Here is a 26,777-nt window from a genome sequence, read left to right as displayed (position 1 = left end):
CCAGAGATGATCAGTGAAGTTGCATTTATTTTTTTTAAAGCATCAATAAATTCTCACAGATTTAAATGTATTTGATGTGTTTTAGGTAATTGCAATTATCGATCTTCATATTGTCCCATCTTGGGCATATGGCAGCCTTTTCATATTGGATTCTGAGGCCTTTTGATTAAATCTCAATATTCTGATACTTTTCTTTCTTGCTTGTCTGAAAAGATGTTCTTGACTTTTTTTCCCCCCTCAAACCTGGAGTTAGACATTTCTCAAGAAACTGGTTCTTTTTAGTAAACAATGCTATTTAGAGACCTCAATCTCATATGCACGAATAGTCATTGCAGTTGGGTTAATAAGTGTGTATATTACAAAATCCAATGGATGTGTCATGATGATGGGAACGAGTGTTATTGGGGGGGGGAGAGGGGGGTGGGGGGATGGGGTTGAATGGGACCTCACATATATATTTTTAATGTAATATTATTACAAAGTCAATAAAAAATAAAAAAATAAAAAAAAATGTGTATAGGTTTTTTTCTTAATGTATTTAATATACATAAATCTCCAGTAATTAAAACAATGTGATATTGACATAAATGAGGAAGATCAGTAGAACTGAATATCTAGAAATAGACAGAAACACTTTCTTGAATTTAAATTATGATAATAGTTGCATGCTGTACATTTAGGGAAAAATGAATTATTCAATAAATGCTTATGTATACTGGTCTGCCCATTTTGAAAGAAATTAAGGTGGAAAAAGAAATTAAGGTAATTATACATTGAGCAAGATTTAAATCTAAAAAGTCCAGTCATGAACTTTTAAAATTATGTTAGCTAAAGCATTTAAAGCAAAGATTGATAGGGAAGAAATTGACAAAGCCAATATCATGATGAGATATTTTAATAATCAAGTCCAATAATTGACAGGGTCAAAAGTATTTGATCATTTAAGCATTAAACCATTGTTTTTTAATGCTTCATATATACCATCTTCTTTTTTCCACATTTAATATAGCAGAGAGCAAATGGAATGCCTACTGCATGTCAGGTACTGTTCTAGGTATTGGGATGTAGTGTAAATGAAACAAAGTAGCCGTTTTTACAGAGTTTAAGTTGTATTTAGATGGGAAAAATTTGAACAACTTAGTTAACAAGGTTAGCCTAATTAATGTAGGTAAAGCCTACAAATTAATGAATGCAAATTTATTTCTAGCATGGACTCATAAAAATTTACCACATGCTATCTGTAAAACTGCCCTTTAAAAAATTATTACAATGAATTGTTAGACTGTGCACATCGCTTGATGATGATGCCAATTAAGAAATTAATAATAAAAAGATAGCTAAAAATATAGAACTCATACAGTTGAGACCTTTAAACACATTTTTAGTTTAATTCATGGGTTAACAAGGTCAAATGGATATAGAATTATATAGTGATAAAAATACATATAAAATTTGTGGACTACACAACTAACACAATTTTAAATAGAAATTTATATAGTGAAATGAGAAATATTAAAAGTAAAACTTAATCACATTTAGAAGGATATGGAAAGAGCAGACTAAACTGATAGAAAATGGAAGGAAATAAAGACAAGAGCAATAATTAAATAAAAAATGGAGATAGAATAGTTCATCATTAGTTTTAAAAGCTTAAATTAAAGGAAATCAACCTTTGTAAAGACATCTGAAGAACAGAACAAAGAGAACACAGAAAACCAACAGTAGGAAGTTGTAACAGAATGTAACAGAATGATGGACTGTATGTCTCATTTTTTAAGATAATTAATGGTGAATATGATATAAATATGGTAACAAATAGAGCATGGATGAACTGCCAAGAAAGAAATTCCTAGAGGTAGTAAACCAGTTCCAGAACCAAGAATAGTAAACAGAAGACTAAAGTTGGCTTTGCCCTGAGAGAATTTGACAAGCTAGGTGCACATTGTTTCTGCCTTTTATGGTCCCATGGGGACAATGCTCAATTGCATAAAGTAGGGACCCAAAAGAATTAACCCTCAGTGTAAGAGAATACTAGAATTAAACCCTACACCCCAATATAACTGCCACTGTAGCACTGCTAGTTCTAGAAGTATCTGGAGAAACATTGCTAGATATGGAGAGGAAAAGAAAACGTTCCTATCTTTAAATTTATCAAAGACAGAATTCTTCACACAGATTTGTAACCTGAATTTATAGTACTAGGGTGGATTCAAAAAGCTGAAGCTGAAGATGTAGTTTAGTAATAGGTGTAAGTAATGAGCAGTGGTTGTGTCCAGTTGCTTGCAGATGTAAAATCTCTCTGGAGGAACATACCTCCAGCTTGTGCCTTCTACAGATAAAGTTCTAAGAGTATGACGTCATAGTCAAAAATAAAAATAAAAAAAAACACAAAGAAAAACCAGTGTGTCATGAATGAGAAACAGCAGAAAACTAAAAGAACTAAAAGAACTGGACTTCAAATGCTTCAGATTTTGGAGGTTTTGGATATGGAATATGAAATATCGTTAATAAGTTTAAAGGAATTTTAAAAAAGGATTGAAAATACAAGTAAAATACAAGTAAGGATACTATGAAAATGCCAAGGAGATTAGGAAAAGTACCATGAAATATATAATGATTAAAATTCACACTGCCAGAGAAAAAGGACAGATTATTTGCAAGCAAATGTTCAACAATGGGAGAGGGGGGATGATTTTTCCATAGCAGTTGTAGATGGAAAATAATATACAATAATACTTACTGTGGTCTAAGACATTTCAGACAAAATGGAAGTGTAACATATACCATTAATACTTTCTCACCACTGGAAATACTAAAGGAAAAACATCAGGCAGATGGAAATGATTCAAGTTGGAAGGTTTCAGATGAAAAGAATGATAAGCAAAGAAAGTGGTAATGAGTAGAATTGAAATAAAATGGCAACAGTCACTAGGAAATAAGCCAGGCTTAGTTAGGGAGGTCAGATTTTAAAGTATTTGTATTTTTCCTTTTTTCTTTGAGAACATGATAAAAATATTCAGTTTACTTTGGAAGTCTTTATGGTTCTTAAATTTTTAAACTTCTTACATTTTCTTGTGTATTCACCAAAGGAATAGAAATAGTGGATATGGGGGAATGAGATAAATAAAACAATACAATCCATAAGCAGGGAAAGAATAGAGAAGGCAGACAAAACGAAGGGCAGCAAATAAGATAGTAAAATTAAATCCATATGTATCAAGAATTAGAATATATATAATTGGATTAAATGTTTTAGTTAAAAAGACAAGGATTAACAGAGTAGACTTGGAGAGAAAATTCCACCTGTATGGTGCTTCCCTAAAACATAAAAATATGAAATAGTTAAAAGGATTAAAAAAAGATATACATCAAATTCTAACCAGAAGAAAGCTGGTACTGATTTGTTAATGTCAGAGAGAGAGATTTTAAGACAAAATACATCACCAGACAAGAAAAGGGGTCCTAAATTATAATGTAGCTATTAGAATATGTATAGGCCCTAAAATATGTAAAGCAAACATTGGCAGAAAATGCAAGGAGAAAATGACAAATCCACAATCAAAGTGAGAAAGTAACAATTGTAATATAGAATAGGTGAATAACATGGTCGTCAAGCTTAATCTGCTTAATATATGTTAACATTCCATAAAAAAGTGGGGAATACAATTTTCAAGGAAACTTGGAACATTCATGAAAACTGACCACATAGTAGGGTGTTAACCTAGTTTCAGAACGTTTCAAAGGACTATTCAGACCACATTCTCTGACCATAATGAATTTATTAGAAATCAGTTTAAAAGGTAAAAAGAACAAACAACTGATTTACAAACCTTCTGGAAAACCTAAAATGAAAAAAGACCAACAGTACACAGGGTTGGCAAAGATATGGCACAAATGAAGCTCGGTGCTGCTGATGGGAGTGGAAAGTAACAAATCATTTGGAAAACTAGTTTATCTACTAAAGCTGAGCATACGCATGCCTGTTACCTGGCGGCTTCGCACTTACCGACAGAATGTTCATCTCTTGAATGGCCTAGCCTAAGGTCAGAAATGTCTGCCAGTGGCAGACTGGGTAAGTGTGCAGTAATGTTGTACGACGCTGAAAATAAACGACCCCAGTTGCATGAGCTAATACAGTGTTGAGTGAATGAAGCTAGGCACAAAAGAATATGTACTATCTATACTATATGATTCCATTAATATAGAGTTCGTAAAGGACAAATCTTTACAGGGTTAGAAGGCAGGAGAGTGGCTGCCTTCGGGAGATGGGAAGGGTTAGTGTTTGGAGCGGCACAAGGGTGGCTTCTGGGACTCCGACTATGATTTTTTGAGCTGGTGGATGTTATATGATGTTTTTACTCTGGAGATTTTCATCGAGTGGTTAACTTATGATTGTTTTCTTTTATATATAATTGTTATACTTTGAAGTTTAAAATCCTTAGAAAGCTACATAATTTTGAAATTCAGAATCATTTATTTCTAAGAAATGGACGAAAGACTATGAATGTTCTTTGCTGATATTAGTGAGTAAACCTTTAAGGAGAAACAGGATATTTGCATGGACCCAAAGTATCTCTGAAAATATTCCTTACTTTCTCTGGTAGTTTCTCTTACTTTCTCTGGTATGTCCAAAGGGGTGCTGACGCAAAATATCAGAGATCTGTTGGCTTTTAGCAAGGGTGTTTATTTGGGGTAGAATCTTACAGTTACAAGGTCTTGAGGAGTCGTGTTCCTTCCCTCATCAAAGTCTGCTGCACGTGTGGGAGCAAGATGGCGGCCGGTCCCTGCGAGGGTTCAGCCTCCTCTTCCTCCTAAGGCTCAGTGGTCCCAGCTCCTTTTGATCTCAGCTGTCGGCTAGCATAAGGCGTGTCTCTCTCCCCAGGCTTGTTTCTTTCTTGGCTTTCTCCGCTGTTCAGGGCTCTGGTCTCTTCAGCTACAAACTATCAGGAGAACGGCTCAACTCCCCATGGCTCCAGCGTCCAAAACTGAACCTGCTTTCTCCTTCTCCGTGAATTTACTTCCCTGCCCTTGACTGACTATCCATTTATGTAGCCCACAAAGCCGGGGTGGGGGGCGAGTTGCCCTAATGACGTGGTCAAATAAAAGCCCAATCTTGATTTAACAAAATGAAAGTAAAACCTCTGAATCTAATACAGTCTAATATACCTAGAGGAACAGACCAGTTTACAAACACAATCCATTATCTGTTCTTGGAATTCATAAACAATACCAACCCACCACACTCTTCTCCCCTTCTTTTGTGCGAGCTGGACCTAGTGATCAATTTCTGAGTATGAAAAGGGAAAGATAGTCATTTTACAGTGCAGAAACCTGGCCAACACCGCCATACCAAGGATTAAGGTAGTATCATCAGCAGTGTCATGCAGGCAGCTTGTACCCAGATGCGTGATGAGAAGGACCCAGCCCCTCTGTGGCCTTCTCCCCCCAAATCTGTAACCTTGGTCTTATCATTAGGAAACACCAAACAAACCCAACTGAGGTACATTTTACAAAACATCTGACCAGTACACTTCAAAAGTGAATAGGACATCAAAAATAAGACTGAGGGAAGCAGACTTGGCCCAGTGGTTAGGGCATCCGTCTACCACATGGGAGGTCCGCAGTTCAAACCCCGGGCCTCCTTGACCCGTGTGCAGCTGGCCCATGCGCAGTGCTGATGCACGCAAGGAGTGCCCTGCCACGTAGGGGTGTCCCCCGCGTAGGGGTGCCCCACGCACAAGGAGTGTGCCCTGTAAGGAGAGCCGCCAGCGCGAAAGAAAGTGCAGCCTGCCCAGGAATGGCGCGACACACACGGAGAGCTGACACAACAAGATGACGCAACAAAAAGAAGCACAGATTCCTGGTGCTGCTGACAAGAATACAGGCGGACACAGAAGAACACACAGCAAATGGACAGAGAGAGCAGACAACTGGTGGGGGTGGGGAAGGGGAGAGAAATAAAAAGTAAATAAATCTTTAAAAAGAAAAAAAATAAGACAAAGGAACTGTCACAGATTCGAGGAGACAACAGAGACAGGACAACCAAACAGTGTGGCGTCTTAGATTGTATGCTGGAACAAGAAAGTGATAATAGTGGAAAAACTGGGGAACTCTAAATAATGTCTCTAGTTTTAATAATCATGTTTTAATAGGGTGGAAAGACATAGAAACTTAAAACCTTAAATGCATATTCTAGAAAGTAAGAAAGTCTTAAAATGAATGAGCAAAGCATTCAGCTTAGGAAGGAAAGCGGAATAAATCTAAAGAGAGTAGAACAAGGGACATGAAATTAAGGACAAAAATTATTGCGAAGAAATCATGGCCATAAAAGAGAGTAAAAGAGAGGGTCAATAAAGACAAAGTTTAGTTTTTAGAAAGAATAATAAAATTAAGAATATTAATAATAAGTTTGAGTTGACTTGAAAATGGGACAGAACATGAACAAATAAAATACAGAGATGAAAAGGAAGTAAAACTATAGGTGCTTAAGAAATAAGGCTATTATGAGCAAATTTATGCTATTACATTTGAATTTTGAGACAAATAAATTCCTATTAAAACATCATTGACCAAAAATTATTCTAGAAGGAAGAGAAAATCTGAATAGACTTGTTATTGTCAATAAAATTCTAGAGAAACCCTCAAGATTAAGCTAGCATAATAGTAACACCAAATCCTGACAGGATAATATGAGCAAAAAAGTATAGGCCAGTAATATATGCAAGCTTAGATGTAAAAATCCTAAGCACAGTATTGGAGACCTAAATGCAGCAATGTATTTAAAAATAATAGATCACAACCAAGTAGGGTTTATTCTGAGAATGTAGTTTAACATTTGAAAATTAATTATTCACTATACTGAGTCCAGGGGGTTCATTAATCATTGCAATGATACAGAAAAATCATTTTGATAAATTTAGTTTATACTCATGTTCAAAAAAAATTCCACCCAACTTGGAGTAAGTGCTGAAGAGCAGGGCCCGGGGAATGAGGGAGAGCTGGTTGCACTTTGGAGTCAGGTCATCGGGGTAAGACTTATGTAGGAGGGAACGTTGGCAAAGACTGGAGAGGGTGGGGAAGTGGCAGGGTGCAGGGGTCCCGTGGAGCAGGGCGGCGCTCCACGAGGAGCGAGAGGTCAGATGTGGCCGCGGCCCAGGGAGAGCTCCCGCCTCGCCAGCCCCTCTGAAGACTGGGTGTCAACCTGAGTTGGAAAGCCATTTTCGTCATGCGTTTCTCATTTGTATTTTTTCTTTACTAGTGTAATTAGTATAGAATGCTACATAATCTTTAGTTTTATCTTTGTTAGGAGGTGATTTGTTTTTTTCCTTCTTTTCGAATTCCTTTTGCTGTGTTGTTTTTTTTAATTTAGCAGCTTTATTGAGACATATTCACATACCTACTTTGTCAGTCAGCCAAAGCGGTGCTGATGCAAAATACCAGAAATCGTTTGGTTTTATAAAGGGTATTTATTTGGGGTAGGAGCTTACAGATACCAGGCCATAAAGCATAAGTTGTTTCCCTCACCAAAGTCTGTTGCCACATGATGGAGCAAGATGGCTGCTGAGGTCTGCCAGGGCTCAGGCTTCCCGGGTTCCTCTCTTCCTGGGTTTCATTTCTCTTCTTGCTCAGCTCCTCTCTTTTCTCCACAAGGTCAGCTGTAGATTATTGGGCAAACAGCTTGTTTCTTTTCCTAGGGCCTTCTCCCTTTCCCCACGACCAAGCTCCTCTCTGTGCTTCCTTCCCAGGGCTCCAGCTCAAGACTCCAGCATCAAACTCCAACATCAAGATCTCCAACTCTGTCCTTTGCCATGCCTTTTATCTATGAGTCTCCACCCACCATGGGAGGAGACTCAACACCCTACCAATAGGGCCCAATCAAAGCCCTAATCATAATTTAACTGTGCCCAGGCACAGACCAGTTTGCAAACATAATCCAATATCTATTTTTGGAATTAATGAACCATATCCAACTGCTGCACATTTCATATGATTCACCCATTCCAAGTATACAATTCAGGGTATTTAGTATATTCACAGAAATGTTTGGCCATCCGTAGAGTTTAACCTTAGAACATTTTCATTGCTTCATAATGAAATCCCATGTCCATTAAGTCACTTACCATTTCCTCCCAATCCCCTAGCCCTAGGCAACTACTAATCTCTTTTCTGTTTGTATAAAATTACCTGTTCTGGACATTTCATATAAAAGAGATCATAGCATTTGTGGTCATTGTGAATGTCTTCTTTCATTTAGCATAATGTTTTTATGATTCATCCATACTGGAGCATGTATCAGGACTGCATACCTTTCTATTGCCAAATAATATTCCATTGTATGCATGTACGACATTTATTTGTCCATTCGTTATTTGATGGACTTTGAGTTCTTTCCACTCTTTGGCTGTTATTAGTTGTTGCTATGAACATATGTGTACATGTTCTTGTGTGGACACAGATTTTCATTTCTCTTGGGTATGTACTTAGGAGTGGACCTGCTGGGCCATATGGTAACTTGTCAATTTATTTCATTTTGATTCCTTATGGAGATCTACCTTTGTATATTTCGTAAATCTTCACATGGGTTTTCATAGTTTTTTTTGTTTGTTTGTTTCCTTGTTTCTAAAAGTTTTGTGTGTATGTTTTAAAATATTGAATGCAACCATCTTGTTTCTGATGAGAGAATCCACTTACTAGTCATCAAAAATGGTTCTGTGAACATCTGGGATTCTGTTTCTCTCCTCTTGAGGGAAGTTAATTTTTTTATTTTTATCCCTTGTCCTTTGGCTATCTGGAGCTATTTCTCATTTTCTTTAAAGGTGACTTTAGAGATGAGGCAGGGTGATGAGGATTTTTAGTAAGGTCGTAACAGTAGTCAAAAGAAAGATTTGAGGAAGGAACAGGTTGACGGTTGCCCTTTATTGGCTTGCTTGAGGAGCTTCCTGCAAGACAATGAAGGGAATGGTGAAGAGAGAAGAGAGTCATTAGTAAAATACCATTTTGCTCATTATAGCTTTAATGTTGAGAGGTGCACTTTTAGGCCAAGCATGAAACCTGCCTGTCTTGTGATCCTTCTAAAGTCCACAAGGTTTCTAGAATTTATTTTTCTCTTAATTGTCATTTTCTTCCTTCTCCCTCTTTTAAATTAAAACTTATCACACTCGGATAGTAAGAGAAGCTGAGAAGCTCTATGATCTCCATTCACACCATTTAATCACAATATTTTCCTGTTTTTCAGAGATAACTTTAAAGTCATTTAAAATCTCAGTTGCCTTGGTGTAGTCAATGTAGAAAGGAGGAAATGTGCGAAAGTCGTAGCTCTCTTGCCTCCAGTTTGGTATTCAGTGTTGTGAGATTTGATTCCGTAGAAACAGGTCTATAAAACTGGATGGTCTGGAGCAGAGGGGGCTCAAGCGATTAGGTGCCGGCCTCCCACATGGGAGGCCCTGAGTTCAGTTCCAGGCTGCCTCCTGAAAAAAAAAGACGAGCAGAGAGTGAGGGCAAACAGGGGAATAGAAGTAAAGAAATAAAAATAAATAAAAAAGAAACAAAACTCAACAGTAAAAGAATCCAGTTAGAACAGGGAAAAAAGGCAAGAAGAAACACTTCACCCAAATAGAAATACCATTGATTGCAGGCTTTGGATGGAGTGTGTGCTTTACTATAGTAAATAAATTTGATTTGTTTTTAAAATTTTTTTATTTTAAATAAAATTGATTTATTATTATTTTTTAATTAGATGTTTGGCTATGGCTGCAGAAAGTTCAATACTTAAGAGAAAACATAGGCCGTTCCTGTGGCTATTCATATTTTCATTTTGGGTGGGATATGGCCATAATGAAAACTTTTAGCTGTAAGGTACAATTAGGGCCTTAGATTGTATTTTGGTTCTTCTGGTGCATTTCTAGTTTGTCTTTTATCTAAAACTTTTTTATTATTGTAGTTTTAAAAAAATTCTAGGTTTTAGATATGTCTATGCTGCTTAGTAGCAGTGTAATCTTCAGCGGGTTATGTATTCGTTCCCTTTAGGTCACAAATTCTTCCCCTATAAAAAGAAGATTAATACTGAATCCATTGCATCAAGATGGTAGGGTGAGACTGCCCAGGTTCTGGAGCTTTGCAAATGATGGTTTGCTAGTTCTTGTGTGTTGCTTCAAGCTTCTGTGAACAGTTAAATGGTTGTGGTAACAGGGTGGGCACTGAATGAGGAAAAGTGCACCTAGAAATAGTCAGATCTCCTGGAGCCCTTACTTTCCCTCCTCTGCCTTCACCGGCTTGGCGTGGAACTGCCCCCTCCTCCAGGGCGGGGCCCTGGCCCCAGTTCTGAAGGAGTGGGATCGCCTTTGTGTGCATACTAGGATAGCGGTCTGTCTGTGCAGTATCTCCTGTGGCACCTGGAGGACAGATCGGGAAACTCACCACAGTCCCATTGTCCCAGACTTGCCCTCTGTGCAGAGGTGGCTTGCAGAGCTCTTATACAGAACTCTGTGAGAGAACAGTCCATTTGTAGCTACATGGGACAAAGGATAGTGGCTGTAAGAATACACTGCAGCAGTTTCCCAGGGCAAAGAGGACATTTGGATCCGTGTAAAGGGAGAATTGCTAGGCCCTATGTGTAAGTCCAGCACAAGGTGCATGCTCAGAAAAGACCAGGGAGGACCTGATACTTTTACCTGAGGCTCTTCTCTGAACTTACTGTTAGCAAGTCTAAATTCTGAAGAGGAGCACTCCACAGGCCAGGCTGCCAAGAGCGAGCAGAGTGTTTTCTTCTTCTCTTTCTTTTTTTCTTGTTAGCTCCTGGTATTCCATGAAATCATTCATAATAGTAACTATATACAAGGATCAGATGTCTCAGTGTCTAAACTTCAGAGATAACAAATTAAAATATCAAAGTGTTCAGGTTACAACCAAAGATTATAAAACATACAAAGCAATGTCCCTTGTACCAGAGCAGGATAAGGCGTTCGAAACCTGCAGTGAGGAAGACCAGATTTGGACATACCAGAAAATATTTCTTTTACAAAGACCCTAAATATACTCATAGAGCTGAAGGAAACTGTGGACAGAGTACTAAAGGAAATCACACACACACACAATAAAAAGAAAAAAGAAAAACAGAAAAAATAAAGGAAATCAGAAAAGTAATGGATGAACATAAAGAGAATTTCAGTAATGAGATAAACATCATAAAAATGAGCCAAACAGAGTTGCAGACCACAGTAAGAGAAATTAAACATTCCCTTCAAGTTTTCGACAGTAGATTGACACTGGCAGAAGAGTCAGTGATTTGAAGAAAAGATGATTGAAATTATGGATTTCTAAAGCAGAAAGAATAAAGAATGAAGAAAAGTGAGGGGAGCCTGAGGAACCTGTAAGACGTCATGAAACATTCAAGTTACACATTGTGGGGGTCGCACAAAAAGGAGAACAGGGCAGAGAGAATATTCAAAGAAATAATGGGTGAATATTTCCCCAGACTTAATGGGAGACACCAATTTACTCGTCCAACTAGCTCAACACCACCAAACTGCCCAGTGCAAATATGGAGACTCCTGAAAGCTGCAAGAGAGAAGCAATGCATTTTGTACAAAGAAGCCCCAGTAAGATTAATTATGATTCCTTATCATAAATCATGGAATCAAGAGCAGGGGGATGACACTTTTATATATATAAGTGCTGAAGGGAAAAAATTGCCTACCAAGAATTCTATAATTGGCAAAACTGTCTTTAAAAATGAGGGAGAGTTTAAGACATTCACAGATAAGCCGAGGAAGTTTGTCACCACTGGAGTGGTCCTCCGTGAAATGCTAAAGGGAATCTTCTTAGGTTGAATGAAAAAGATGCTAAATGACAGAAATAAAGGTATCTGGTAAAGGTAATAACATGGATATATAAGTATCATTACTATTGTATTTTTCATTTGTAATTCTACTTTCTACTTGCTACAGTACCTAAAATGCAAATTCATAGAAAATAATGTTAAATCAATGGTTTTTGAGCTCATAAATTATAAATATGTAATTTGCAACATTAACTAAATGAAGATCTGGAGTTAGAGAGGTTTAGGAACATAGTTTGTGTGTATGCTATTCAAGTTAAGCTGGTGTCAAACCAGATGAGATTGTTACAGAATCAAGATACTAAATTTCAGCCAATGGAACCATTAAGAAAATATTGGAAAAATACTCACGGAAGGAAATGAGAAAGGATTCTATAGACTTAATTATGAAATATCAACCAGATACAAAAATAAGCAGTAATGAAAGTATTCAGGGACCAAAAAAAGCTATAAGGCATAAAATAACCAAATTGCAAAATGGCAGAAGAAACTCCTACATTATCAGTAGTTGCTTTATATTTAAATGGGTTAAACTTGTATAAAGAACTCTAGAAGTCATTACTGGAAGAAATTAAAGATCTCAATAAAGAGAAATAATATCTAGTTGGCATATATCTGTTTTCATTTTTTAGTGAATGAACTTTTTCATAGTTAACAAAATGCATCATTTATTTTGGGAGCTGAAAATCATTTAGATAATCTAATGAAAAGACTCCTACAAAATACAATTATTAAGTTACAGCCAAATTTAGGTCAAACTAAATAATGTGGGTGAAAAAAAAAATCATATCCTTTAAGCACATCCACATTAGCTTCCTATACCATTGTCACCCAACAATGTACAATAAAATCTCTTATCAGTTAAACGGAGGAGAGTCTGTGTTTGTCATAGTTGAATTTTAGAATTTTTTGTGATAATTTGGAAAAATTGTAAATTGGTCTTTCTTCCCATTCCAAATGATTTAAGATGAAATATGATTTTATGTCCATGAAATGCACTAATTCTTTTTATTCATTTCTTCTATGTGGGCTCAGTATTGCCATTGTTTTTTATCAGTTGTCTTTTCAAAGGTAAAGACAAGTTGCAGACCAGCTATTTTGATTTGCTATTGATTTTTGGATTAACTGGTTGGTTTTGTTCAGTATTTAAATAAAAGCATTATTGTCTTTTCTGTAAAAATCACTTGATAATATGTCAGAAATAGAAGTACCCGTGGAATGAGCTCTTGATTGCTGAGAACTCCTTTGCCATGCCACTCTTCTGGAGCTCAGCCTGTAAGGCGATGCACTGTCAGCGAGGCCCTTGCTCTCTGCCAGGGTGGGAGCACTGTCAGTTATCTCTTCCCCCTGAGAGCGGTCCAGGTGCTCAGGCTGTGGCCAGTACTTCCTCCTTTGCATCCCAGTTCCACTTTGTTTATACCTCTCTTTGTACTTGTACACTGGGCTTTGCAATAGAATTATTTGTGTTTACTTTTCCCTAATAAAATGTAAGTGTTTTAGGGTGCAAGCTGTTAAAGATCAAATGAAAGAGATAAATTATTGAGTATCTACTTCATCCAAAGTACTGTGCCTTAAGTATACAAACAGGAGCATTACACAGCTGTTGTCCTTGTCGTTTCATTCCTCATAGTGGCTCTCTCTCCTGACTTTTTTCTCTTCTCCTCCATGATGCTCTTTCTTTCCGTAATTCTTCTTTTACCACTACTTCACAATATTTTGCCTCTTCTTCTATTAGACTTCTGGATGATGAAGATGCCTGAAGCTTGTTCCTGGAATTTCTTCTCTTTTTAGTATGCAGACCATCTAGGTGATCTAATTTATTTTCATGCATCTAAATGTCTCTGATTCTTAATTTTGTATCTCTAGTCCAGACACTCTCCCTTCCACTACCAAGTGAACCGCTGCTGATGTCTCTCTCCACTTAAATATCAGCAAGGCTTTATATCCTACAGGACTTCTATCTAACCCCTCAAACTAAATTAGGTCGTGTACCCCTTTTATCCTAAACTTTTCCTTTATTGCACCTTTGGCAATTAATAAGGTTTCTATCATTGGATGATTATTTACTCACTACCTGGCTTCTCCTGTCTTATAAGATCCAAGAGAGCCGGGTTGATGTCTATTTTGTTCACACTTCAGAAACAGGACCTGACACATCGTGGAGAGTCAATAAGTATTTGTGCAATGTACAAATGAAATAGAAAATAAAGTTTAAAACCAAATTGAAATATTGCACATTAGAACATTTTTAAAATTTGACTGGTTAATACATGTAAATGAATGCCTGACTCCAGTGTAAAGATCTTTAATTCACGACTAAACCAGGCATGTGCTGTGTTTGCCATCATCAAATTTTAGTGGCATTACTACCAAAGAATGTATATGGCATTAGGAAAAATATTTTTTACCGTTTGAAAACAAGTATTTATTGCTCACCTACTGTTTGCCTTGTATGTCTCCAGATACAGCTGGTTTGCAGCTAGCTTCCTTTCCCATGGGGGACAGACAGTAAACAAGCACACAGACAATTTCAGTTCATCAATAGAGCAGAGCCGTGTGAGAGGGGGTGACTGGGAGTGGAGGTTAAAGAAGTCCTGTTGAGCAGGGCACGGCTGGCCTGGGAGCTGAACGCCAGGAAGGAGCCGGCCCCGGCGCTGTGTGGGTTGAGGCTTCTGGGCAAAGGGCGGAGCGCGTGCGGAAGCGCTGAGGCGCTGCTATCATCAGCCTGGCATGCTCTCGAAACGGGTGGCCAGTCACCCAGGGGGAAGTGAGTGCAGAGAAAGGGCACAAAACACAGGCAGAAGATACCTTGGTTTGAAATTCTGACTCTGTCCCTTACTGGCTGGTTATTGTGAAATAGAGCAGTAATGATAGCCAGCTCACAGGACTTTTGCTAAATATGTAAATATTTATGTTGAACATGGTTAATATACTTTCCATTGAATTTATCTCAAGGAGAAACTGGTGAAGTATATGCTGCTTAAACTTAGGCTTTGTTTGTATGTTTAATATTTTACTTATGGATGATCTTTAAAAACAATGCAAAAAACCAATGTGATAATGCCAGTTATTTACATTCATATATGCTTTGGTTTCTTACAAAAGGTTAAAAAGCTGAAGAGAGAACTCTCACAGATGAAGCAAGAATTGCTCTATAAGGAACAAGGCTTTGAAACATTGCAACAGTGAGTATAAAAATACTGAAGTTGACTTTAGAATAACTGAGAGTCCCCTAACTAATAACCAAAGAAACTAGAAGTTCAGGCAACATAGGAGATTTCTCAAAGAAGTTTTTAAAAAAGCACAGAAGTAAAAAGCTCAAAGCTTTGCACCAAAAAACTACAAGTAATCAAACAACAAAAAAGCTTGGGGAGATCTATATACTTTGAAAAGGTATGAAGTTTTATTAATCATTGGAGAGTCAAAGAAACTGGAGTCGAAAAACACAACTTTGTCTCCTGGGCCCTGCCAGCCTGCTCTAAAATGTGGTAGAGAGCTAAGATAATAGGCGCAAGAGCCTCCTCTCCGTCTTCCGCTCTAGAGACTGGACTGGATGGGCCTGCCGCTTAATCCCCGAAGTGGGGGTGCAGCCCCGGGGCCCCGAGCCCGCCAGGGGTGGCCCAGCACCTAGCCCCGGCTGATCTCGGAGGAGATCAGTGTGTCTTCTCTTCTTCCCAGTTCATTACTGAAATCCGAGGGCTCCTTGGCACAACTTTGGGGTGGAACAAGTGTAGAGAAAGTGTAGATGACCACGGCGAGCAGGGTCTGGAGCCCCCGCCTCGCCGCTGGCGGCCCCCGCCCTCCCTGCTAGTGAGGCCCCGTCACAGCCCCCCCACCCGGTGTCAGGCCGAGGAGGAGCCTGTGGTTCTCAAGCCCCGGGGCCTCCGAGAGGAGCAGAGGTTCAGACCGTGAAAGGCGTCCCCCTGCTTCTCCTGCCTCCTCCAGTGCAGGGCCAGGCTCCACGGATGGTGGGGCAGTGTTTGTAGGTGTCTGCCTGGTCGGCTCTGCGTTCAGGCAGGCGTCCTGTTCTGTGTGCTTCCCTCGGTAGCACCTCAGGAAGCCACGCTGGTCCCGTGGACCACTGTGAGTAAGGACCCAGCTCTGTCTCTTTTCTCTGGAAACTGCTCCGACCTCTACTTCTGCGCAATTGAGGATAACCTAAGGCAGGGAGGTAGCTCCCCTTTAAAGAACCTGTGCGACTCTGGCTCCGAGAACGTAGGCTGGTTGTTCCCTGAGTCTGGACGATGAGCTATGTCGTGGGACACCCAGTCAGTCTTTTGGCCACTGGCCACATGATTTGAGTGTCAGGCTTGGGTCTTATGGCTCTGTCGTTTTTTTTCCTGCTCAGCTCATTTAATCAAGACCATGTTATTCTTTCAGACATTTACAGTTTGCAGGTCTTAAAATCTGACTGCATGTTAGACTACTGCGGAGAGCTCTTAAAAGAATACCTGTTTCTGGTCTCCATCCCAGAGTTTAAGAGATCCCAGGTGGTTCTTGAGTCTAACCATGCTCTAAGAGCCTCATCTGATTGCAGCGCTCCCCTGAAAACCAGGCAGATCTACAGTTATGTGTACATGTTTTTAAAATAATCGCGTATCAATTTAAAGGGGGCTTTGTGGTGGGGATGGGGAGAGAAAACAAACTTTGAAGAATGCCATAAAATCTTGAGCCATACATACATTAAACCTTTTTAATTGAAATTATACTTTATGCCACTACCTGGGATTAAAGGTCAGCCGTGCTTGCTGTTTTTGTTATACTGATGTAACAATGCTGTATTGTTTCAAAGTAGTTTCCTTGCAAGCAGTTTTTATAGGAATCTGAGGCATGTTTAAGAATCTGTCAATAACATTCCATAACAAAACAAAAGACATTTGTTGTAGAAATTCAGGCCTTCTCTTGGAATGAGTCTAATCCCTTAAACCAAGAGTGGAGAGATAGGATACCTAACGTCAGAGACCTCTCTTTGTCCTAACTGTAGACAAAATAAAGCCATTTCACTCAGATGTGGACCATCTTGGTACTAAAACACTGTATGGTAACTGATCGAACCCAGAGCCGAGCTTTCAGGAGAGCACATCCCGGATACTTCAAAGGGACTTTGTGGCTGTGACAGCAAACACATTTCAGGAAGAGATTTAACTGGAATTCCACTGCAGGCTTTTATAGCTTTTTCACTTATTTGCAATAGAAGGTAATATTTTTTGTTGAATCTGGAGCTATGGCATTTAATTAAACCCAGGCTTTCATTTTACTTGGTACAGTAGTTTTATGCTGAGTACAGTAGTTTTATGCTGAGTGACAAGCATAGTTCTGTTGTCTCTGTTCCTCATTGCAGTTGGGGGTACCATATTTTGCTTTGGCGAGGAATAGCCAAGGAGTGTAACATAGCTTTTATGTCTAGATGAATACCAGAAAAATGTATATTTCCACAGTGTCTCCTCTAGTGTGCACTCAAAATTGGAAAATGGGAAGTGCTGAAACACCTGGCAAGCTAAAGGCATATACAAATTTCATGAAAGCTTGCTGTACACATTTTCTGTCGAAAACATGTAAATGGTAGTCTTTTCTCTTTCAGAGGAGGCTAAGACTTAGGGAAAAAATTACTATAATTTTATTTATTTTAAGGAAAATACATTTGTTCAACTTGATACTTTTCGAATTAAGAACAAGGAGCACAGTACTTTGTTTTTAAAATTAGCAAATAATGCTGCCATTTTATTTTATGGTCAGGGTCAGAAGAGACAATGTGAGAGATGAAAAGTGAAGGAAGAAAAAGGAGAAGTATGGAGATAATGGGAAAAAGTGATACGTCAAGTAAAGTAGAGAAGCTCAGAGGAAGCAGAAGAAAGGGAAGGACTGAAAAGGGGCTTTGTGACAAACGCTGATTTTTTAGGAGGTGCTGGGGATTGCAACAAGGGCCTCATACGTGGGAAGAGGGCGCTCACCCACGAGCCGCACCCGCTCCCTGGACTCTCATTTGAGAACTTGTGCTTGCCATGTGGAGGATCTTGGGCAGCACGGATGGCTGGGGAGAGCCAGCAGCATGATAGTGAAGAAAGTGTTAAGCCTTTTTTAAAAAAGAATCAGGTGGGGAGCAGATGTGGCTCAGCCCCTTGGGCACCTGCCTGCCACATGGGAGGTCCCAGGTTCAGGCCCCGTGCCTCCTAAAGAAGACGAGCAGATGCCTTCTCCCTCCACAGCAGAGCTAAAAAGCGCCACCTTTGCTCCTACAGAGCTAGACTCTGCCTCTGCCGCAACAAGCAGAGGCCACGAGCCAGCAGACGCCGCAGCCCGCAGGGGGCGGGTGTGGCTCAGGCCGTTGGGCACTCGCCTCCCGTGTGGGAGGCCCCAGGTTTGGTTCCCAGTGCCACCTGGAGAAGGCGAGCAGACAGTGAGCAGACAGGTGAGAGCCACCTGGGGCAGGGAGGGATAAATAAAGACAAATCAAGTTAATAAAAAATAAGTCTTTAAAAAAAAAAAAGAATTAGGTGACATGCTTGGGCTTTTCAAACACAAAGAATTAGGTTACACAAAATCCTGTGACATAGGGTGATAAAGTGAAACATAAGGACATTTGGTAAGCAGAGCTGCAGGATCTCATTGAAGAGCTGTTTATTCAGTGCGAGTTGACAGCCTTATTCCTACTTGTGAACTTACTTAGCATGGCAAGCAGTTTCATCTTAATTCCTAACTTTTATACAAATAGAATAAATATTTAAAAAGAACTAAGTAAATGTGGCTCCAGCAGTTAAGCACCTGCCTCCCACATGAGAGGTCCCCCGTTTGGTTCCTGGGCCTCCCAAAGAAGACAGAAAAATAACGAGCAGACATTGAGTAAAAATAACAAGCAAATAGTGAGCAAAAACAAGGGAGCAAGCAGTGGATGTGGTTCAAGCAGTTGAGCTCCTGCCTCCCAAACGGGAAGTCCCAAGTTTGGTTCCCAGTGAAGAAAAAACAAAAAGCAGACAGTGAGCAAAACAAACAAACAGACAAAAACAATGCACACAATGAGCAAACAGATGAGGAAGCCATCTCAGGTGGGGGAGGGAAGAAAAAAGGGGGAGCGACCATAGCTCAAGTGGTTGAATGCCTGCTTCCCATCTACGAGGTCTTGGATTCAATCCCAGTATCTCCTAAAAACAAATGGAAAAACCATTTCTCACTGGGAAGCAGATGTAGCTCAGTGGTTGAGCACCTGCTTGCCATGTATGAGGTCCCAAGTTCAATCCCCGGTACCTCTTAAAAAAAAAAAAAGTAAGAAACTAACTACAAATCCAAATACTGTAGGTAATAATTACTACCATTTATTAACGACACTGGGCTAGCTTCTGCACAAACCTTATGGCGTGTAAAATAGGCAGCGGCGATGAATCCTATAGCTCCTTTAGCTGTTCAGTTAGTTCATTGGCATTACCGTTTGCTGCTAAAGCGTGTTTACCTGTGCCTGCCTGCCTGCCTTAGGGAAGAGATCAGGATCTGCATGTGAGCGAGGTTTGAGTTCAGCCAGAGGGATCCTCCGGGCAGAGGGAAGACAGAAAGACATGTATTTATTTCAGCCTGAAAGTGAGGAGAAATGGGGTTGGTGTCGAGTGAGGGGTTAGGGAAATCTTAGCTAGAAGCGACTAGAAGAGAAAGGAGGGGAAGCGATCAGCTTGAAAGGATGCTACTTGTATGAGAGTCAAGAAGTAAGATCAACTGAGACAGTCCAAAACTCAAAACCTGTGTCTCCTGCCAGCTCAATTTGTTCTCTGTCATTCTTTGATTTTTTTTCCCTTTTTTAACAGAATTGATCAAAAAATGTCCGGCGGCCAGAGTGGGTATGAACTAAATGAAGCCAAAGCCATTCTAATTGAACTGAAATCTATCAGAAAGGCTATTAGCTCAGGTGAAAAAGAAAAGCAAGATCTGATGCAGGTATGTTGTAAAGCACTTTTATTAGGCCAAGCTACTACCTTTTGGGGTTTCTGAGGCAAACCTCAGAGTCTGAGCGGTCCTTTATCACACCCGGCCCATTTGCACAGAATTTTTTCCCCTTAGGAGAGTGAGTGGTAAAGGCACTAAGGCAAACAGACTGCCCAGGAGGAGAACAGACTGCTTTAGAGGTTCTGATATGCTTCTTTGGAAGCAGGCTCTGGATGGCCTTCAAGACAGCGGGGTGGATTCTGGGACCCTGTGAAGAGTTAGCATCTTGGTGCACCCTGGAACCCTGAAAACTTCACGCGGGACCCGGATAAGCAGTGATTCTCAGCCCCAGATAAGTGTGGAGAAAGTCAGCATCCTGCAGGCAGAAGTTATGCCCTGGGGGCTGGGGGCAGGCGCTGAGGAGCTTAGCCGAGCTTCTCCTGCTGCCCCGCGGGATTCTGAGACGCTGAGAGTGCAGTGGGGAATGTTCCCACTGAGAACCACCTGCAGAATCTCCCTAGAAAAGCTGCCCATGGCAGTAGATGCCCAGGCTGTACCTGACACTTCCAAAGCACAGGTTTTAGCTCCAAAAGATCCAGTTGCGTTTGTGGTTAAAAAAAAGGCAAAACAGCCTTCAGCGGTTAGTATTCTGCATTTTGAATATCTGTACTTAGCAGATATTGTCATGTTTTTAAAAAAGGGTACCATCTCTTCTTCCCGTCTCTCCATCTCATAGTTGTCACTAGCACTGAGAAGTCTTTGTATTTATATTTGGAGTTTTTTACTGAGTAATGATTCAGTCTAAGTCTGGTCAGGTATTCGAGCCAATAGTGATGTTTGCATTCTTAACAGAACCTCTACATTTTAGTATCATGTTCAGATACTTCATGTCAGTTTTTTAAATCCTAGTTGAATAAAGATAAATATTCTTAAACCCAGATAATCTTGCATTTTGGGAATTTGATTTCTAAGAAGAGATACAGTAGAAAATAACAATCATAATAACAAAGTACTTGTGAAAGCTGACTTTGTGCCAGGTACTCTGCTAATTGCCTCACATATAAATAGCTCATTTAATCCTCAAAACAGCCTTAGAGGTAGGCGCTATTATTATCTTCAGTTAACAGAGAAGTTAAATAACTTGCTTAAAGTCACACAGCTTGTAAATGGCAAGACTGGGGTTCAAACCCAGCCACTCACTCCAGAAGGTAAGTTTTTGTTTTTGTTCCACAATGATCCTTCTGATTAAATCAGTAATTCCTAAAATACATATTTTTTAAAAGTTAATAGGACTTGGACAAATTTATTTTGGAGTGTAATAGTTCAGCAATTTTAGGTCATCTTTGATACTTCCATGTAAACTTTGGATTTATATACTGGTCAGATTAAATTAAAAGGTTGGATTCCTTTTCAATTACCCAAGTACATAGAATAATTAATTAGTAGATAGAGATGGAGATAAGAGACCTCAAAAGGGACATCAAATATCTTCTGTCACTTTCATACCTCTTTGACCACAACCCACAGTAGGAAATATATTTGAGGGAAGTGGATGTGGCTCAAGTGACAGAGCTTCTGCCTACCACATGGGAGGACCTGGGTTCGGTCCCTGGGGCCTCCTGATGAAAAAGAAGAAGAGAAAGCATGCCCGTGTGGTGAGCCAGTGTCCATGCAAGTGAGTCACGCAGCAAGATGATGATGCATCAAAAGAGAGGCAAGGGGAGAGTCAAGGTGCACCAGGAACTGAGGTGGCGCAGTCAACCAGGAACTGTCTCCCCACCAGAGGTCACCAGGATTGAATCCTGGTGAATCCTAGAGGAGAGAAAATGAGAAGAGAAGACAACACAGACAGCAAAAAGAGCAGGGCAGGAGGAGGAGGGGAAGGGGGGAAATAAATCTTAAAAAAAAAAAAGAAAAGAAAAGAAATATATTTGACATCAAAATCCAGTAATACAAATCTGTGTACTTATAGATGCAAATACAAACACACACACACATCCCAAACAAACTTCACAAAAATATGCCTTTGCTTAATACTGGTAATGCACTCTGATTTTATTTTCTAGTCCCTTCGATTTAATTAAAAAGCATACTAATCACAGTCCACTACATTGACTTAGTACGTTGTCGGCATAGTTAGGTTACCGTAGTTGGACTAACGTAGTCCAGCCTTTCTGCTTTACAGTGAGAAAATAGAAAAGACTTGCCCAAGGTCATGAAAAGTTTTCTTTTTTCTTTTCAGTAATAATATGTTCTTTGACCATTTCTAATGCTGTTTGAAATCCCTTTTGTGTATGCAATTTGTATAAATATCCTTTTGAGAGAAAATAGAGATGATGGTTAGGTTAAAAAACACATATCAAATCTCTGGTATTTCTGATTCCTTATGAGAATTTAATATTTGAGGATTTAATCCCGGCTTTTTTTTTAAGTTGATAATAATGAGTTTCTTACTATTTTTACTAGTGTTTTTGCGGTTTTTTTGTTTGTTTCGGTGCTTTGGATAACGTTTTCCCTAGTACTTTCACACTTGCTCACATCCTTCTTCTAAGCTAGCTTGCATTAAACCTGGGGTGCAGGCAGCTGGCGCATTCAGTTGTTGTTTTTCTTTCCCCTGCTCACTGGCTCTTGATTATTTCCGTCACCAAATCAAACGTGTTGCCATCGGTGGTTCCACGCGGTAACACATACGAACGGGCGCAGTGTGGGCCCCTGCCGCTCTGCGCCTCGGCCTCTGGGCTGCCGTTCCCTGCTCCCTAAGGTGATGCGGGCTAAATAATCTCTTGGGTGCTGACCTAAAGTGGTATCATTGGCGAAGTCTTCTTGCCATGTCTAAAATGACGTTACATTATATAGGTGTTCATGTTTCCATTATTTTTATTGCATAATGTGAGCAGTTCCTAGTAAAATACAGACTTCATAATAAAATTTTTTAGATAAAAACACATGTATGCATGTATTAAATATAAAGAAACCATTTATGGGGAAGCACTGTCTTGGGAAAGATAAGTTGTTTAATATGACATCTCATACTTCCAAAGTCACGTGTTTGCATGTGGAAATTATCTATATATTCTTTTTTTTTTTTTTTTTTTGATAATTTGAAGTGATACTTTAAGTACCAAAACAAAGTAATTTTTTTCCCACTGAGTCTAGCCCTTTCGATTTAATTTTGCCTGGTGAGGAAGGGTCACCCTCTTGAATGTCAAGGTTTATGAAATACATTGTTTCCCACACAGAGTCTTGCTAAGCTGCAGGAGCGATTTCTTTTGGACCAGAGCATTGGCAAATCTGAGCCAGACCTGAGATCCAGTCCTGTCAATTCTCATTTGTCTCTCTCCAGACAGACTCTAGATGCTGGGTCACAGACAAGCATTTCCGGAGATGTAAGTTACGTGTGTGGGAAGGTGGGCCTCACTGCTGTCCTTTGTGAGCCTTAATTACAGTGTGGATGGCACACTGGGACAGGAGCTGGATATGCGGGTGGGTTTGGCTGTGTTTCCTAAGTACGACTGGTTTTAAAACTCATAGCCCTGTCTTTTCTGTGTGGGTGCCAAGTCTATCAGGCTCTGTCCGTATGAATAGCTTTGTCATTTTCCACATATTCCTCATACCGTATTTATTCAGACACTGTTGAACGGCCAGAGACACATAAGAATTTAACTTGTTCCTGTCAAGTTTAGAGCACTTTCAAGTAAACTTTAAGACTAATGGGTATCATAAGTATGTACATTTTTAAAGTGACAATTCAATTTGTATCGCTGAATCTAAGTTGATTACATTAAAATATTTGATTTGTGATTTATACCTGACATTATATAAAACATTATTTAAGGTGACTTAGATATTATTAACTATTTTGTCTTGTCCCTTTTGGGATCTCATTAGTAGGTACTTATTTTTCAATAAGTTCCCAATTATTTTTGTATTCTCTTATGCTTCTTTAAAGTGTATGTCATGAATATAAAAGATAGAGAGCAATAGTAGGGCTCAGCTGTTGGGAAAATTAATTCTTGAAGTTACTTAGTTTATATTTTATTTAGTTGAATGCTAAATGATGGAAATTTTGGCCCATAGAAGCAAAGAAGTTCCAGTTCATAATTTTTATTGACCCTTCACAAACTCTTAGATGCAAGAAATGTTTACCTGATATTTTAAAATTTTGAATATGAATGGAGAATGTGGTGTTAAAAACTTAGTCTGAAAAAAATGGACATGTTTGAATGAAAAAGAAATGTTTTTCCCCTACAGAGTCTATAAAGTTAGTGGCTTTTTAAACCAGTGTTCCCAATTTCAGTCCCATCTTCTTTTGCTTTTCAATTACTTGTACTTCCTGGGAACAAAAGCAGTTTTTTCATTCTTTAGCAGAGTTAATTGCCTTTTTTCCTTTTGTTTTTTACTAGATTGGAGTGAGAAGTAGATCAAGTTTAGCTGAAAAGGTCAGGCTAAGCCTACAGTTTGAAGAAGCCAAAAGAAGGTAATGACAGGGGAGCTGTTTTGTTCGACTGTTGGTGGTCTCCATGTTTTTCTTCCCAGCATTAATCTTTTCTCCTCTAGTGACATCTGCTGGGCACTTGCACTCAAGATCGTGGTAAGTGTATGTACCTAGATTACCCATCCAGTTTTTAGAAGGTGAGAATGTTCTGGTCTCTGCCTCTTCCCGCTCCCCTCCCCACCCAAAGCTGAATGCTGAAGAGCAGGGAGAAATAATGTAAAGTTGTGTTGGAATGAAATTGTCCCCTTCTCTCCTGGAAAAAAAGGAAGCTTGGAGCGTGTACAATATTTGCTCACAATTAAAAGTGAGAAGATTGCCTTCTCAGATAGAAACATGATACAATGGCTTAGGTATAGGGGCTTAATAGCTACTGAGGCACTCTGGGGTAGTATCTGTAAGTGCCTGCCTTTGCTTTGAAGTGAAGACTAACTGCTAATGTCCTTGAAGGTGCTGACGTGACTCTTCTCCTTTATTATTTCATGGAGAAGGAAGAGTCTTATTTCTCTCCATTATCTTATAGACACCTTTGAACTCCTGTGCTGTCTTTTTCTTGCTCTGTGATGGCTTGGTGAGGCATAAGAGTCGTCATTGTCCTTACCTCTTGTTTCATAATATACAACACCTAATTTTGAGGAGAGTTAAAGATGCTATTGATTATTTAGGAAAACATTGGGAAAAACTGTATTATCACCCTGAAGAAGACAGGGAATTTATCACATTTCTCCTCCTAAGCACGAAAAGCTCAGCAGAGAACCTCCTTGAGTGTCATGGTTTCCTACCACAGGGAAGAGAATTTTAAAATAGAGAGCACAGAACTCAGAATTTGAAGTATACTTGTTATTGTTGATGATAATTAAATTTTAGAAGTAATTGCTCCAGGTTCTTAGAGGTTATCTGACTTTAACAAAGTGATTATTTGCCAGCCTACATATAATACTTGCCTCTATGTAGCTTTACTTGCTTCTTTGATTTACTGAAAGAAACCCGAGTTTTGCTCTACCAATTATTAGCCATGTGAGCTTAAGCAAGTCATTTAGTCTTTCTGAGTAGTAGTTTACTTAACAAATTTAATGCCTCTTGAGTTTTATAAGGTCAGTTATGAATTTCTTGAGTTGAGGACGATTCTCATATACTTTATTTGCCCCTTTGTTGGTTCATAAACTAGTGCCTTGCCCTCAGTGAGCCCTGAGGGTTGATTTGTTGCTTTGTGCGCTGGTGCTGTGAAAGCTTTCAGGTGGACACCATTTGTGTCCTTTCCATTAGAAGCATGCTAATAACCCTTTAGCAGCCAGAACTCCTGGGTTCTGCTCTGAACAGGGTCCAGGATTTGTCTGTTTTTCCGAAGGATAATTGCCATAACTCAGTTAATCTTGGAGAGCCAGGCCGTATGCCTCTGGGTTCTTTTTGGCTTTACTCTATTACCCGTGGATCTGCTGGAGCATTTGCTTTACTTTGGCTGCTGACAGTTAATTCCATCTGGAGCTTACACAGCATTTCTCACCTAGGTATTCCTGGAAATTTTTTTTTTCTTATTGTGCTCCCCAGATTTGGCGCACACTTTTCAAAATGAAATCCAAGATCTACCTAATACCTGCTCACATAAGCAGTAGGCCCCTTTGTTTCCTTTCTTTTGTTGTTGCTCCCAGTTCAGTTTGTTAATTAAGTTGCATCAGAATGTTCGGCAGTGTTGCTTTCCCATTTGGTTGCACTGCTATTATATTACCATTCGGGGTTTTATTTTAAAGTTATTAGTGATGCTGAGGATAAGATAAATCTCAAGGGTGTGTGCATATGTTGAAAATGCTTTTTCCTCCTCAATTCTGAATAAGTAAAGAGGCGTGTTGTGTTTCTCTGAAACCTGTTTTCTCCTCCAGCCTTTGTTTTATGTGCTTAATGAAGCTAATAATATCATGCTTATTTAGCATTTTGATGATTAATTTTCCAGTACGTTGAGACAGTTGTTTATGGTTTTGTGGTTAAAGCTGAAGAATAGCTGATGTTACATCTATCACAAGTGCAGACGATGGGTGAAAATCAGAAGTGCATTATGTATGCAGTGCCAGTTAAGACGGCAATTTTTATTTTTATATAAAACAAGGAATTTTTGGCACAAGGTTGTAGAACCCTTTCCATCTTTAATTCTAATTATGGTTTTGTTCACCTTTTCCTTTCCTTGTATAATTTCCCTTGTATCATTTTGACCGTCACAAAGGAAAACAAAATTCCCCTTTTCTCTGTGGTTTTCCTATTCTGGTGTGTGCTGTAACATATCCAAGGTAATCAACAACTTTTTTTTTTTTAATAGGAACATGATTTCTGATTTCTTGTGCCAACATCAGTCTGTTCATACATTGCCCTGATCTTATGCTTCTGGTCAAACAGGGTGTGCCTTTTACCTTTTGAAAAATCCTGATTGTCCTCATGGGACCACAGCAAGTTATTTGATTCAAGTGGTAAAGAAATTCATTTCAAATCAAGCATCAGTTAACTTTACCACTTTGTATAAAGCTCTGAACAGTGAAATCTGGGGTCAGGCAA

General features: G+C 39.2%; 1 protein-coding gene across 2 annotated transcripts in view; it reads left to right on the top strand.

The window, feature by feature from the left end:
• WWC2 (WW and C2 domain containing 2) overlaps positions 1-26,777 on the top strand; it is a 246,619-nt gene that overhangs the window by 149,678 nt on the left and 70,164 nt on the right. For both annotated transcript variants that reach the window (XM_058304421.2, XM_058304363.2), the window contains exons 5-8: positions 14,942-15,021; positions 19,627-19,756; positions 22,984-23,130; positions 24,148-24,221. In XM_058304421.2, coding sequence (XP_058160404.1) covers positions 14,942-15,021; positions 19,627-19,756; positions 22,984-23,130; positions 24,148-24,221 — 431 coding nt within the window. The remainder of the gene's footprint in view (positions 1-14,941; positions 15,022-19,626; positions 19,757-22,983; positions 23,131-24,147; positions 24,222-26,777) is intronic.

The sequence above is a fragment of the Dasypus novemcinctus genome, chromosome 1 (genome assembly GCF_030445035.2).
Source record: "Dasypus novemcinctus isolate mDasNov1 chromosome 1, mDasNov1.1.hap2, whole genome shotgun sequence".
Lineage (NCBI taxonomy): Eukaryota > Metazoa > Chordata > Mammalia > Cingulata > Dasypodidae > Dasypus > Dasypus novemcinctus.
This window is presented reverse-complemented; position numbering and strand designations above follow the sequence as displayed.